Source organism: Emydura macquarii, unplaced genomic scaffold, assembly GCF_026122565.2.
Source record: "Emydura macquarii macquarii isolate MOO-44397 ecotype Brisbane River unplaced genomic scaffold, CSIRO-AGI_Emac_v2 contig_3603, whole genome shotgun sequence".
NCBI classification, from domain to species: Eukaryota; Metazoa; Chordata; order Testudines; family Chelidae; genus Emydura; species Emydura macquarii.
In genome coordinates this window covers 285075-300439 of record NW_027133740.1, presented here as the reverse complement: position 1 = coordinate 300439, position 15365 = coordinate 285075, and the positions used below count along the sequence as shown (strand labels likewise).

Here is a 15365-nt window from a genome sequence, read left to right as displayed (position 1 = left end):
GTCTGGTTAGAAGCTGGGCGGCCGGCAGCCACGGGGCTGTGATCGCGCTGAAGGAAGCAATTAGCTCCTGCTCGCAAAGGCGGGTGTCATGGAGTCAGCCTCTCCCCAGAGACAAGCGAGGGTGCAGAGGGGCTGGGAGCCGGGGGCAGGCGCAACTATGGATCCAGGTCACCTTGGGAGGCCTCTCAAGGCCAAACAGGGAGAGCCGGGGGCCGGAGGCTGTGGGCCAGGCTGGAGCAGGCTCAGCTGAGCTCTATGTGGGGAGCCCCCATGGGAATAGCTGGGGGGAGGAGGGGAGGATGTAGGACAGGGCTGAAGCACCCTGCCCTGCCCTGCCCTCCCCGGTACACTCACTTATAGGTCAGGTTAACATGGTCCCACTTATACCCAGGTGGGTTGATAGCATAGCGCCTTCTCCTGCCCACGGGCCCTCCTTGTGCAACACTGAGTGCGGGATCCGATTCTTGGGGGGCTGTCGCTCCCTCCTGCAGGAAAACCAGACAGGGCCCCCAGTGAAGCAAGAGCAGCAGCTGGGCTGGGCGGGATCTCAGCCAGGGTTCCCCCGCCCCCTGCCTCCCACCCAGCCAGAATGGTTTGCACCCTCTGCTTCCATTAGTGCCAGAGACCCCAGGCTCTTCCGGCATCTCACAGCACAGGCACAGGGGCGGAAGGTTTCCATCCAAACAGGGCTGGAGCTAGAGACTTCCCCTGGCAGCTGCTTCGTGCCTCCCCTTCAGTGTCGGGTGGGGACACCCGGGGACAACCTTCTTCCAAAGGGGCCCTGCGACTCCTGCGCTCTCCTGGCCGTGGCTCTCCGCAGTCCTGTAACAGGCCTGGGCAGCCCTTGGGAAACCCCCTTCCTCCAGGGCGTTGCATGGGGCAGTATCCACCCACCTAGGGCTGCTGCAGGTTAGCGAAGAGCAGGGGGGTGGGGGATGGAGGGTGGCAGCCCAAGTTGCCCAGCTCAGACCAGGGAGTTCTGCCAGGCTGCCCCCGAGGAGACTCCAGGTCCCAGCATGCACCGTGGTCAATTTCCCCAGCTCACCCTGCCAGCCAAGCCTAGCCTGCTCCCAGGCAAGCGATCAGCTGTGAACAGCTGATTTACCCCCCTGAGCCGGCTCCTGGCACATGGCTCAACAGGGGCAGCAGGGGCCGTTTGTGCTCCAGCTCCATGGTTCGTTCACAGACCCAGCAGGCAGAGCAAGGATCGCCTCTTCCCCCTGTGCCGTGGGATAACACCGATTTCACTCTGCGTCCGCCCAGTCCCCAGCCCAGGGGGCCCATTGAAATCCTGCTCAGTGAGCTGAGACCCCCCCTCCCCACCAGCCCCGGCAGAAGGGCAGATGCTGAGCTGGCGGCTCTGCCTCATGGAGAAAATGCCTTGGGTGGATTTTAGCCTCTCTTCCCAGCTGCGGGTGCTGCCGGCCAACGCTGCAGCTGAGGAAGTGGGGAGAGGTGAGGGGCTCAGAGGGACATGGGCTGAGAGGCCAGAGGCCCATTTCGCAGGCGAGAGCACCCCTGGTGACCCCCGCTGGAGGAGGCAGAGGCAGCTCCCTGGTTCTAGCAGCCTCGGTCTGCAGGACTCATGTAAGAGACCCAAACTCACCCAGTTCCTGGCAGGACTCCCCTGACCCTCTGCTACTGTAACGGGGCCTCCCTGACATCTGTTCCCTCTCCTGCACCCCTCTACAGCCCAGCTCACCCCCCTCCCGAGTCCCCCATAAGTAGAGCAGCTACACAAAGCCCCTGAGGAGAGTTCATAGCCCCAGTGGCAGAAGTTCTCCACTCACCCCTTGATCCCAGGCAGCTCCCTGCAAAGTCTGGAAATCAGCCAGCAGCAGGATCAGGAGAGCGGCCGCTGCCCCCCACCACATTGTGTGTGGGGGAGTAGGCAGCTGGGGCCCCGTACCCATGGCTGAGCTCAGCTCTCCCCTTCCCCAAGTGACAGAGCTCAGCATCAAGTGCCCCCTTATCTCCGCTGTGGCCCATCCCACCGACAATCCCCCGCTCACAGGCCCTCTGCCGCGAGCGCGCACATCTGCGAGAAGCCCCCACGCTGCAGGGCAGCCGGCCCCAGCCTCGCTAGATTGGATCCATCTGTCCACAACACACGGAAACAAAGCAAATCCCGCTCCCGAGATTCCTGCTTCATGGCCAGACGCAGACCCCTTCCCTGCCTGGCAGGAGCCAGGAGGCTGCACGTCCCGGACAGCCCGACCACCCCTGCCAGTGACTGACACGCCCTGACCTCCCCTTGCCTGTCTCCAGTTCTCCCTTTCCCCCACTTTGAAGTTACTTGCAACCCCCGCACCCGCAAGCCACCGCAGCCCTGCATCTCCCCCCCTTTATTCTGCCAATGCCCCCTCCTGGCCTGGGCTCCCTGTCAGCTCAATGGACGCCCTTTCGTCTCAGTGGCAATTAGAAGCCTGTGGCTAGGAGGGGACTCTCTTGCTATTGCAGGCCCTTCTTCCCCCAAAGCTCCCAGCCCTACACTTACCGAGCTCCATGTGAAAGCTGTTCTCTCCTCTGGAGATGGGGGATGGGCCAGGTGAGAACGCGAGCCCCACTCCGCCAGGCAGTCCTAGTCTGCATCTCCGGTGCCCTACAAACCCCGCTGCTAAACGGTAACCGGCTCAGAGCATTACTGGGCCGCCCCTGCAGCTCATGAGCAGGGCACCAGCCTGGGGGGAGAAGAGTCTAGGGCCCACAGGGCTCAAAGGAGTCAAGGCAGCACAAGGGAGACCCAGCGCAGGAGCCTGGGGCAGGGGACAAACAGATCCCACTTTATAAAGTTACCATTTACCAGCTGCTCCCAGCAGCTTCAAGGTGCGGCCCTCCTGCTGCCAGGTCAGAGAGCTCCCTGCACCCGGCCAAACCCTGGTCCTTTATCAGGAATTCAGACCCAATGGAGGGGAGCAGGCTCCCGACAGCTTCTTCCAGACACCGCCCAGGCCAGACCCCAGCTTTACCAGTGCGCCCGTCTCACACTATTCGGGATGATCCTTCAAGCCCTGGCTCCTAGTCATGCTCCAAGAGTTCTCTTCCCTGTCGAGAAATGAGTACGCTTCCCACACTTTGTGGTTCCAGGGAAGAGCTTTGAAACCATCAGCTAAGGGGCCATGGTGGCAGAGCAGGGGAGCCCCACATTGCTTTAAATCTCTTAATTCTTGGGGGCTTGACGCCCGATATGTGAGTGCTTGGGGGTGGCTGTGCTGAATCCTGAGCTGCCGTTCAAGGCACATCTTGAGCCGGGCCATCCTGAGGGAACTTGCCCAGGCAGTCACCATGCAGATGGGATGCAGCGGGGCAGTGGCAGGATCCTGCTGCTTCGAAACCACTGCAGGCAGCTCCCTGAGGAGCTCCCAGAACTCAGCTCTTCACTGCACCGTCCAGACCGAGCTCCCATGAGCGCATTTGAGGCACAGGAGGCAGCTTGTGCTCCAGATCCCTTTGCAGGCTTTGCCTTCCCTTTGCCCTACTAGGGCGTGGCAGCAAGGGCCGCTCCTCTCCCAGCACTGTTTGAAGGACCGAGTAAGTAGCTGCCAGAACAGAGGTTTCCTTTTGGGGGAACACTCGCCCTGGTGCAGAAAGCAGCACCCGTTCACTCAGCAGCAGCTCTGTGACACCTCCCCTGCACACATGCATACCCCAAGGGGGTTTCCAGCAAGTCCCACAGCAGCCGGGCAGGGGCAGGTCAGTAATCCAGGCTCAGCAGCTCTCTCTCCTCCCTGCTGCGGTGAGCCAGCCCCTCGCCGGGAGTTTAGTACCAGCGCTCAAGTGAGTGGGGCCAGTTCAGAAGAATGAGGCGGAATCTGCGTCCGTGTGACCTTAACATCTCCCCATCCCTCAAGACTCCCCCCTGCTGGGGGTGTTACCAGAGAGCTGGACTTGACATAAGCAACCATTTTGTGAAGTCAGCCGCCATGAAGTGGAAGCACAAACACCAAATAGTCAGGCATAATTTGACCTTTGCCGAAGCCAACCAACCAGGTGCAGTGTTGCTAATAAAGACCGACCATGTGATAGAGTCACAAGAATGGGAAGTGCTGTGAGGAGCTGAGCTTGGAGCGGGGGGTCTATGAACATGAGTGTGTTATTGGGAGTTGCTTTGCTGATAAGTAGAATTATGAGTTACCAGTTGCTGCTGCTAGGGAAATTGTTAGCCCACATGGGCCACTTATGAGTTAGGTGCTTTGTTTTGAGCAAGTCATAAAGAGATGAGGTAGTGTGTGTAATTTGGAGAAGTCCAGAGATTTCAATGAGTTTGGAGATGGGATATCCACGAGTAGGAGGAAGGCTGGCCAGCCACCAGAAGCCTGCTGCCCACTCACCACATCTCAGACTTTGGATAACTAGAAGTGGGGTGCTCTAGACTATTGTTGTTTTAGATGCGTGCTTTAGACTCAATAAAAAGGATTTTTGTTTTGGGTGAAAGTAGTCCTGTGTGTGCCAGTCCTTTATTAGATGGAGGAGCTGCACCTCCATCGCTTTATGTCCTGAAACTGCCTGGAAAACAAAACCAGTTACCATAGTTTCAGAAAACCCTAGGTAACAGGGGCAGGCTGGTGGTTTGGCATTGCTGCCTATGCCAATCACGACTGGCCCACTTTTCACCTCATCTCCCCCACCCTTCCCCATCAACAAGATGAAATTCAATAAAGACACGTACTACACTTAAGGAAGTGGAGGAGAAAATCAAATGCACACTAGGGAATAAGCAGCTGGGCAGTAGTACTGTTGAAAAGGATCTGGGGGTTACAGTGGATTGCAGATTGTATATGAGTCAACACCTGATGGAGTTGTAAAAAAGGCTAACACTGTGGGGTGTGTTAACAAGAGTGTTGTGTGTAAGACATGGGAGGTAGTTGTCCCACGCTACTCACCCCTGCTGAGGGCTCAGGTGACGTAGTGGGGCGAGTTTTAGGCACCATACTTTTAAGAGGTGGATAAATTGGAGTGTGCGCGCTGGAGAGCGACAAATGATAAAAGGTTTAGAAAACCTGACCTATGAAGAAGAGTTAAATAAACTGGACGTTTAGCCTTGAGAAAAGAAGATGAGGAGGGACCTGCTAACAGTCTTCCAATATGTTGCTATAAAGAGGACAGTGATCAATTGTTCTCCATGTTCTCTGAAGGTAGGACAAGACTGTAATAGGCTAAATGTGCAGCACGGGAGATTTAGGTTAGATATTAGGAAAAGCGTTCTAACTTTAAGAGTAGTTAAGCTCTGGAATAGGCTGACAAGGGAAGTTGTGAAATCCCAGTCATTGCAAGTTTTTGTCAGTCAGGCTGGACAAACACAGCAGGGGTGGTCTGTTTACACTGGGGCCTGGCTCAGGCCAGGGGGCTGGACTGGAGTACAAGGGCCCTGCCAGCCTCACATTTCTCTGATTCACTTGCTTTAAGCACAGGTTGTGTCTTATCATCAACAGAGGCTGAGGTTTGGGATGGGGAGAGTGCGGAGTACAGAACCTAGGACCCCAGTCTCTGGCCATAGCTGGTACATGCTAGTGGAATAGAAAGCAGTCTAAGTCACTACAGCCAAAATCAGCTCTCAATACAAGTGAGGATGGGAGCTGTGCAACTGGGAAGCAAGCAGCTGGGTGCTACAGGGTCTTTCAGAGAGAGCAGAGTAACTTCACCCCCAGCTGTGCTAGGATGAGCAACAGCCCCGGCATTGCTTAGGAAGCCCTGCCACTCAGCAACTGAGCTCAGGGAACAATGCATGCTGCAGTATTGGAGGCAAATGGAGCCCAGGCTATGAGACACACAAGATAGGGGAGGTAAGGTTGTTTATTCGACCAACTTCTGTTGGTGAGGGCTCGAAAACGCCTCTCTCTCTCTCCCCCTCCCTCCACCAGAAGGTTCAAGGACAGATCTTACCTCACCCACCTTCTCTCTGCACAAGAGTCATTCACTCAGATGCAGCTCAGCTTTTTCCCCCATTTGCAAGCATCCATGAACAGAAAAACCTCAGTGCTATTCCTATTCCGACCAGCTGGTGAATTTCTTCAGCAAGTAGCAGTTGAGCTGTGGTTCAATGGCCAACATTGAAATGCAAATTGATTCACAGCACACCCTTCAGGCCCAGCCACAGGCCCCCTGTTTCAAACAGGAACAGCACAGAGCATGCAACTGGACTCAGCTAAACAGTAAGGGTAAGTCTACACTGCAAACAAAACAGAGAGACCTCCCACTAGCAAGTCTCTCAGCCTGGGTCAATTGACTGGGGTTCATACTATGGGGCTAAGAACAGCAGTGTAGACAGCCCAGGCTCTGAGACCTTCCTCGCTCCCTGGGTTTCTCAGGCTGGGCTGCAGCCTAAATGGAAACACCTAGCGTGTTATTTAGCCCCATAGCATGAATCCCAGGCAGCTGAGACTCACTGCTATTGTGTGGTTTTTTTGGGCAGTGTAGGAATACCCCTAGGGAACACAGGCAAGGTCAAGTGACTTCAGTAAGGAAGCAACCTGGATGAGAAGTGTGAGATCTAGTTTACAATGGAAACACGGGTGCTGAGAGAGAGGATCCAGAGGATTGGTACTAGTGAAAGTCAGTGTTCTTGCGTGCATCTGCAGAGGACAGAAGCCCTTTTCACTAGATTTCAGTATTTCCAGAGCCATGTACCAAGGTCAGCAAACCCTGGCAAGCAGGGGATTGTCCCGTTAGGCAAGCAGCTTTCACACAGCAAATCCCAGTCAGAACCAGTACTAGAAACTGGGAGCGCCTAGCACAGGGGTTCTTAAACTGGGGGTTGTGACCCCCTCAGTGGGTCCTGAGGTTATTGGGGGGAGGGTGTTGCAAGGAGTCAGCCCCCTCACATGGTAGTAAGGGTGGTGTGGCATGGGGGGGGTCATCACTTTCTGGAGGGGTCATCACTGCCTGAAATATTTGCAAAGGGGATCCCAGCAACAGAAGTCTGAGAACCCCTGTCCTAGCGCCAAACTAGTGCTGCTCCTTGTAGACCATGCGCCTGCTGCAGGAGACTGTGGCCCCAGCCCTTGGTGCAGCAGCCCAAGGAAGCGTCTAGAGAAGGGAGTCCTAAGCTGTTCATCCACCCCAATACATACCAGGCTCTTCTTCCTCAAACAGCTGTGCTCACTGGATGCTACCTGCAGCATCTCTGAAGGTCTTTGGGTGACACGATGCTGGCAGCAGCAGTTTGCCAAGAGCACCCTCTACAGCCCCCCAGAGGAAAGGGGGCTGAGCCTGCTATTCTGGGCACCACAGCCACAGGGTCTCATTTGCCAGCTGGAGATGGGGATGGTCCTGTAGGGGGGCAGAGGGGATGGAGCACATACACCCCACTAATCTGTGCCGCTGCTGACCCAGCCCGGAAGGCAGGCAGCTGGGCACAGGGCTGGGCCCCTTTCCACTCATCCAGGGGAGTGAACGCCTCTGTGCTGAGCCCGGCTAGCCTGAATGCCAGGGTAGGGGTCCCAATCCTTCCACTGAACTCAGCTGTTTTAAAGCATTAGACAGAAACAGCAACTGCTTCCACAAGGGAGCACCCAGTCTCCCTCCCACCCAGGAAGAGGGCCCGCAGGCCGAGCAACATGGAGGACAGCTCTCGGGCTTGGCCTTCGGCGACAAGAGCAGCAGAACAGCTTCAATTTATTCTCTGCCATTCAACCCCCAAGGACCTGGGGCCTCGCAAAGAACCACCACCAAAGCGGCTTAGGGTTGGCCATGGCCGGTAGTCTCAGCTGCTGTGTCCTGCCTCCAGCAACTGCCAAGAGGAGACACTTACACCTCGTCTGCTGTGGGAACTGGTGAGAGAGGGCTCCCTCCCCCACAACAGCAACCAGCTCACGCCCCACACGACAGAATTACCCCCCGGGAGCTACAAACTTCACACTGCTAACAGGCTGGAGCTGTGTAGCTCCCACAGAGCCCTTGCTGGTGGGCTGCAGATGGGACCAGGAAGGGGATGGGCTTTGTGTCGAAATCCTTTAAGTTGTCATGCAGAGAGGAGCATCCAGCCAGGCTCAATGCAGCTGTTTGTCCCAACATTGTATGGGGAGTTGGAAATAGGGCTGTGTTTGTGTATTAGGGGCCATAGCCCAGGCTACAGCGCAATGATCTTCCCCTAAACAAGGGGAGCCGGAGACAGGGCAGTGCCTACTGCAACTAGGCCTTTACTATGGTCACGCTGTTACTGTGCGAGACAACGCTCACGCATGCTAACATTACGGCTTTAGGGAGCCACTGCCTACGCCCAAAAGGAACGGGAAGCTCCTGATGCAGGGTCCAGAGGCAGACTTACATTATCAGACAAGGACAGACCTGTGATTCCAGGCCTAAGCCCTCCAGCGATAGGCTATGAGGAAGGCTCCGTGTACTATGACGTCGTATCTCACCCCACTGCTGCAAAGATGGGCTCCGAAAGTCTCTGTTCTCACTCAGAGTTAGCCTTCATGGCTCAGAGGTCACTGTGTTTAAGGTTAACAAAGCAGGAGCGTACCTGAGTCCGCAGACAGCCTGAAATGGGAGCGCAGGGCTATTAACTGCCGCATTCATCTCAGTGGATTGAGAAACCAACATTAGCCAACCCGCCACCCCCAAAATCCCACCTGCTGCTTCCCTCCCACTCATGCCTTGCAATATGCTCTGCCACAGGCAGAGACTGGCTGGGTCACTCGCACAGGCCCCAATCTGCCTCCTGAGCTGTGTGCAGGGCCAAGATCTGCTGTAAAGGATCTTGACTCACACACAAAAGCTGTGCTTCATAGCAAAGTAATGAGCCCAGGGCTACAGGCCTGGCCATTTGTATGTCATCCAGCCAGGCCCAGGCCTTTTTTTAAGTCTAGGTCAGTGGTTCTCAAAAGGAGGGGGGTGGGGGGCGTGCGTGAGATGGATCATTTGGGAGGGGGGTGGAGCAGGGAAGAGAGCCAGTCCAGCTCCACACGCCTTGGAGACGGAAGCAGCCGCTGTTGCCCACTTCCTGCAGCAGCAGCCACCAACACTACCCTGCCGAGCATGGTCCCTGCGCAGACGCTGCCCCTGCGCTGCTGCTACAGCTGCTGCCCCCCTCCCCGCGCGGCTGCCGGTGCTCACTGCTCCCTGCATTGCTGCTGCCGCGCTCCCTCTGCTGTAGGCCCTTTTTTCCTCTGAAAGGAGGGGTTCAGGGGAAGGGGGAGCAACTGTTAGGGCCTACAGTGCAGGATGCGGCCCCCTAACAATTGTGCCCTCTCTCCTCCAAACTCCCCTTTCAGGAAAGAAAGAGGGCCTATAGCACAGGCAGCGCCCCGTTTTTTTCTGAAAGTGCCCCCCCTTCACAAGTGGAAAGGGTGTGTGATTGAGGGAAGGGGGGGGCTCCATTTTAAAAGTTTGAGACCCCACTGGTCTAGGTGAAGTTGCTTCAGGGGCCTTCTCACAGAAGGTAGGTCTAGAATTCCAGTCCGGGCTGCCAGATGGACAACCCTACAGATTTGGGGGTTCTGCCCATTCTCTACTGGGCTACCTGTCTTGCCACATGCTGCCCTGGGGAGCACTGTAGAAGGCAGAGGTCTGAACCAATTAGCAGCTTGGCTGGCTACTGCAGCTGCAAACCTATCCTTTGCCCATTCCCAGTTGCAGACAGCTGCAAAATGAGGGCGTTTCTGCTGCAGGGGGAGCGCTGTCACAGCCCAAGAGTCCAGGAAAGCTAGTGGCCAGGTGAGTGGTGCTGCCGGTGCTGGCAAGCAAGAGCTGCTCTGGCTCTCTTTACCTACCCCAACCGGGCAAACTTTCAAGCTATTCAGTTGATGGCATCCCTGACGGTCGCTCTCCAGCAACAGAGCAGCATTTACAGGCCCCGTAACAGCATCTCTCAGCCTCTTCTGTTCTACATACTTTATTAGGTTTCGAACTGGACAAATCACAAAGTGTACAAAATTGAGACCACACTATTAGAAGCAGAGGATCGTGGGCAGCAGCAGCATTTCTATAGACCCAGAAGCATTTGGTAGAACAGTGGAGAGGGTAGGCAGGGGGCAGGGGTGGGGTGCTCTTACTGGCCATCATGTTTCAGATTGCAGAGGACGGATCCTGTAGTTCACATCCTGGGTAGAGTAAGGATGACCTGCGCCCACACCTGCTGGGATGGAAGAGCCATTTCCAATCCACTGGAGGACAGACTTTAGCTCAAGCCAGCACCAGGTGCGGGTAAGTGCTCCGAGGACCTAACATGGTCTTTGAAATGCTGTGCCACCCATATACACACCAGCAAGAGTCTTAAACCCTCATCCTTTTTGGTCACAAGCCTTCCCATGGCAGGACACGATACTGAAGACTTTGCAAGGGAAAAAAAGAAGACAGTGAAGCTTGGTGAGCTCACCACACTTAGGTGCCTCAGACTGCACAGCAACATCTACCACAACAGCAATAGCTAATACAGGAGCCAGGTTAGCTTCAACTCGGATTTGTCCAGTCTATGGTTCTCAGGCCTATTCTACGAGTACATGTGCACAAGAACTTCAGAAATACTAGGGTATGATGCAAGTAGCGAGACACTAACAGAAGAGTTTAAGGGTGGATGTTCCCTAGAACGATCCCGAGAGGATGGTGGTTAGACCAGTCCCTCCCCACCCTGGGACAGGAAATCAGGAGGCTGGTTCTGCTCCTCCTGTGCATGGTCAGGTTCTGAACTTCTGGTGGTAACGGAGATCATAAACAGGAGAGTCCATTCCCGAGGTGAGCCACAGGGGGTCTAACTTCCAATCTGTGTGCAGAGGGGGCCAGACAGATGCTCTCTTTAAGTGAGACTGGGAGGGTGGCTGAGGAAGAGAGGAAACCCGCCAGCCTCTTGGGGCTAGCACCTGGTCTCGTAGATTCCACTCCTGCCGATGTACCTCACCCATTTTATCACATCGTGGTCACTGTAGTTCAGCTTTGGCTCAAAGACTTTCAGGTAACGCACCTTCAGCCCAGAGGGCGCGAACGGGACCTGTTCAGAGAGGGAAAAGCCAATGGTGAGAGTAAAGCATCTGAGAACACTGCAGGTCCTGGGACCCTGATCATGGGATGCAATACTATGAGCCTAGCCCAGAACTCCTACTCTTCCTCCAAACCAGGCATGGCAAAAGCCAGAGGGTAAGTGTGGAAAGGAACAGGGAAGGCACATAAGCAGGGAGCACTGCAGCCACACGGCCTGCCAGAGGGCACAGCTACAGAGGGGACATTCCCACTTCAGGACCACCTCCCACTCCTCCCTACAAAGTGGCCTCCTACAAGCCAGAGCTGGAGAGAGCTTCCATGGCACAGAGCTTCCTCCCAGCAGGACAGGCGGCAGCGGCCAAGTATCTGAGGAGGAAAGATGCAGTCATCCTACCTCAAAGTTCATAGAGATTGGCGGCCGAGCCCACTTCTTCTTGTCATTGGTGGGCAGCAGTTCAATCTCTGCACTGATCTGGGACTCCTTCATTCCAGCCATACGCTTAATTCTACGGAGAAGAGGCCACGGATGTCAGAGACCCACAAGAGATTCCAGCTATTCCACCCCTTCCCAAGGAAAGAGGGGTCTGCCCTAGTGCAGACATAGGGTGCCAGGACAGCTGCTGCAGGCCCCAAACACTCAGCAGAGTTACTCCTGATTTGCATGGAAATGCGGCTGCCCCCATCTAGGCAGCACCCAAGCTGCCGTGCTCACTTACTTCCACACGATGGCATTCTCGCTGGCCTTGTACTTTGCCTTCCCTTTCATACAGATGACCTGCACTCCACTGGTGTTGAGGGGAGTTGGGATTCGGACCTGGAAGACAGTCAGTGAGCAGGGGCAGGAAGACCTGTGGCTGGGGTTAAGAGTCTGTGGGCAGCTTCACCTGAACTCAAGAACAGCTATGACTGGGCAGCTTGTCCCGTATCCTCTGACCTGATCCCACCCGTTTCAGGGCTCACCAGCTAGTTGTTACCACAGTAACACAGACACTGCTCCAGGAATTACAGCAGGAGACTTTGCCCAGAGGGAGAGAAACCCTAGGGCTTGGAGAGAGAGTTTTCAATCCCCTATAGCCACAACTGCCAGCTGGTGCTCAAGGAGCCAAGTAAAAGGCAAGATAAAGCCTCTTCCTTTTAATTCATCCAGGCATATCTGCTTCAGGAAGCACATGGTGGGGAGAGGTGGGCGCAATGCATGGGCCTGCCTTCTGGCAGGCGTTACAAGCCGTTCTCAGGAAGGGTAAACCCTGCAGCAGAGATACTTGCATAAGGGGGACAGGTGTGCACGAGCCCAAGAGGTTTACATTAACATACACCATGAACATCCAGATGTTCTGCACTGCAGTATTATGCTCCCCCCGGCAGCAGGCTCTGCTGCTGCACATCTGTTACTGCTGCCTGGTTACCTCTGGGAACAGTGAGTAGTGGGACAGCTCACAGCAGCAGATGAGTGAGACGGGTACAAGCATTAACAGTGGTTGGCATGCTTGGTGAACAGCTGCTGGCAGGTGCCTGGAGTACAAAGTGAGCCCAGTCCAGCTCCCAGGGAACGGACCCCCATGCTGAAGTGCAACTGTTCAGGCAGATCGCATATAGCGGACCTCATCGCCCTGTTCCTGCTCTGCGAGGAAGGTGAAAGCACCACCACCACTGAGCCTTTCTAGTACTGCACAGAGTTAGACCTCATCTCCCAGGATCTTGGGGGTCCCAGCTAAGCCTCCTGCTTCTCTCCCTGGCACAAGGACCCCTGGGGTTGTGTCTTACCTCTATCTTCTGGGCCAGCAGGGAGGGTTTGAAGTTGGATTTGATCACCACTTTCACTTCCAGCTTGGTGCGGCCCACTTCCCGCACCAGGGGAATGACACGGAAGGGCAGGATGATGTCCTTGGTGGTTCGGTATCTGCAGGGACAGGACAAACATGTCAATAAACCCTGCAATGGAGAAGGCTCCCTTAGGGCCTCAAATGGCAGCTGCTCTCCCAATGGGGAAGCCAACCATATGCTAGAGATAAGCACTGACTGTGGATGGCTCCATGATTTATTAAGAGCACTAGCTAGAGACACCATTTAAAGTGAGCCACCCCACAAGCAGGATGAGGAAGTAAAGGCCACAGGACTAGGACTAGGAGTCTGGATTCCTGGAATCTGTTCCTGGCTCTTGCACCAGTCACACAGAGCTTGGTTTAAGTGCTAGGAAGCACAGGGCTGTACCCTAAAGCTGCAGGCACCGCTGGGGAGATGGCTCAGATGTCCCATGGCTTTTGCCCTCGACCTCTGTGCCATCTGTAAAATGGAGAGCTGGGCAGTATCCTCCTCCCTGGAGGAGTGGCAAGGCCAGCTTGTAAGCACATAGACCGGTGGAGCCCTGTGGACAGGAGGGGCTAGACAGGCAGGGTATACCAGTGGTCAAGGAACTTGATCAGGTGGAAGCTAACAGCATGGAGGGAGACTCCCACAGCAGCGAGGGAGGCCAATGCAAGGGATCTGCGTTCAGTGGCCATACCTCATTAGCTCAAACTCTCCATCTGGTGGGATGAAGCTGATGCTTCTCTCTGAGTCAAACTTGCTGAGCCGCACACACTGGTGGAAAGTGCAGTCGTCAATGGCGATGGACTGTTTGCCGCTACAGCACAAGACAGAAAGTTAAAGTGCAATTTGCAGCCCCTGGTATGTCCTGGGGCACATAGGGTCTGCCCAGGCTGCAATTCCCAGTGAGTATTCTGTGTGAGCAATTTGCCATCACAGTGTGTCCATGGAGTGAGGGAGGCAGGGAGGAGAGATTCAGGGGACACAGGCCTGCCCAGTGCAGACACTTTCTTTGTATCACTGAAGTCACATGAGACCTTCAAGACACTTTCCTAAGTGAGAAACCTCAACCCAGGCCTAGGCTGGGCGCACAATGCTGGAGTCTGCCCTGCTAACATCACTTCACTAGGCCAAGGGAAACTCAGCCAGCCCCACCCGAACAGGTGTCTCCCTACAATGAAGTCTGAGGGGAGAGGAAGCATTTTCCTGCACACAGTGCTATTCCACCCTGACGCTGTGGGGGTGTCCCTTCTCCTCAAATTTCTCTCGACATTTTCTAGTCACCAGCCATGTTTCCATGCACCTAACAGTTGTTCACTCCAGGGCCACAAGCCAGCCAGCACAAGCTTGGCTTGTGAAGGACACTGCTTCCCTGCCATAGGTCTTAAGTTCAGGTATTGACTTTCTGGCATTGCACCTGTAGGATTCAAACAGATGCAGCTCCCAGACTGACAGTCACAGATCAGCAGGACACGAGTTCCCCGCTGGCCTGCAATAGCAATGGGGTTCCATCTCTCGGAACAGCCTCACTATAGCCTTTGAGAACACAAGGAGCACTTGCTTGCCCCAAAACCTTTGAGGGACGCGTGAAAGGGACACAGCCACTGACAGTGACAGGGAAGGGATGCCAGAGTGCAGAGTCTGTGGCACCTGGGATGCCTTGAGGGCTTCATGGTCAATGGGAGAGCTGTGTAAGTACGAAGAGGCCAGGGAAGCAGTTTGCTTCTCATTTATGCAATCATCTGTATCCTAAAGCAGCCAGTTGGTGGAGACAAACTCCAGTCTGATTGGCCACTGCTCTACTATATCCAGCCTTTGTACGGCAGCCTTGACACGGGCCACTCTTCATTGTGATCTGCCTACTGCTTCCTCTCCAGAGAAGCCCAAGGTCCTGCTACTTTGCCGAGGGAGAGAGAACCCTTTGGAGCCGGGTGCCCTCCCATGCATCTGTGGAAGGCCATTGTCGCTAGAGTAGCCAGTTTATTACAATTGCCAGGTTTGTAGCTAACAGGAAAGTCCTACAGAGAGGAGAATTATGAGGGAGAGGCTGGGACTGCTCACAACTGCCCAAGTTTAGCTTCTACACCAAAACTTGAGCCACTCATGCCTTGAACCTCCACACACTGGAACTCTGAAGACAGTTACCACAGCTGGGCACTTCAGTACCAGAATCCAGCACTCCTGCTCACCGCTGCCAGGGCAGGCACAGCTCAGGTTTTGATTGCCAAGAGGGGGGAGTTTCCCTTCCTGCTTCCGTACCTCAGAGAGGCTGCTTTACAGTGAGCAAACCGCCCCACTTAGCACTTACAATCAGTAAAGCAGCTGTGGGGATAGTTGGCTGCTATTGGCTACTAATGCTGGAGATTTACCAGCCAATGCAGAGAACTTTACTAGCTAGAGGATTTCCCAGAGCAGCAGCCCCTCACCAAGGGTCACGAGGCTTTGTCCAGTCTCCAACTGACAGCCAGTTTACTGGACAGATGGGATTAAAGGGGACAGTGAAGTGCTAGTTCCTGGCTTGATCTGAAGGATAAGCAGGTCACAGGAACCATCAGGGGAAGTGTCTGACGTCTGAGGCACATGCACAAGTCACGCAAAGCAAGAGACAGGGATGGGTAGCAGAGTGCGCGCACACAGCAAAA

General features: G+C 55.1%; 1 protein-coding gene across 1 annotated transcript in view; it reads right to left on the bottom strand.

Annotated features, from left to right (window-relative positions):
* Window positions 1–9819: 9819 nt before the first annotated feature.
* AP2M1 (adaptor related protein complex 2 subunit mu 1) overlaps window positions 9820–15365 on the bottom strand; it is a 35379-nt gene continuing 29833 nt past the window's right edge. The window contains exons 7-11 of the mRNA XM_067536662.1: window positions 13421–13540; window positions 12682–12817; window positions 11634–11731; window positions 11312–11423; window positions 9820–10927 (exon numbers count right to left, since the gene is read on the bottom strand). Coding sequence (XP_067392763.1) covers window positions 10793–10927; window positions 11312–11423; window positions 11634–11731; window positions 12682–12817; window positions 13421–13540 — 601 coding nt within the window. The 3' untranslated portion in view covers window positions 9820–10792. The remainder of the gene's footprint in view (window positions 10928–11311; window positions 11424–11633; window positions 11732–12681; window positions 12818–13420; window positions 13541–15365) is intronic.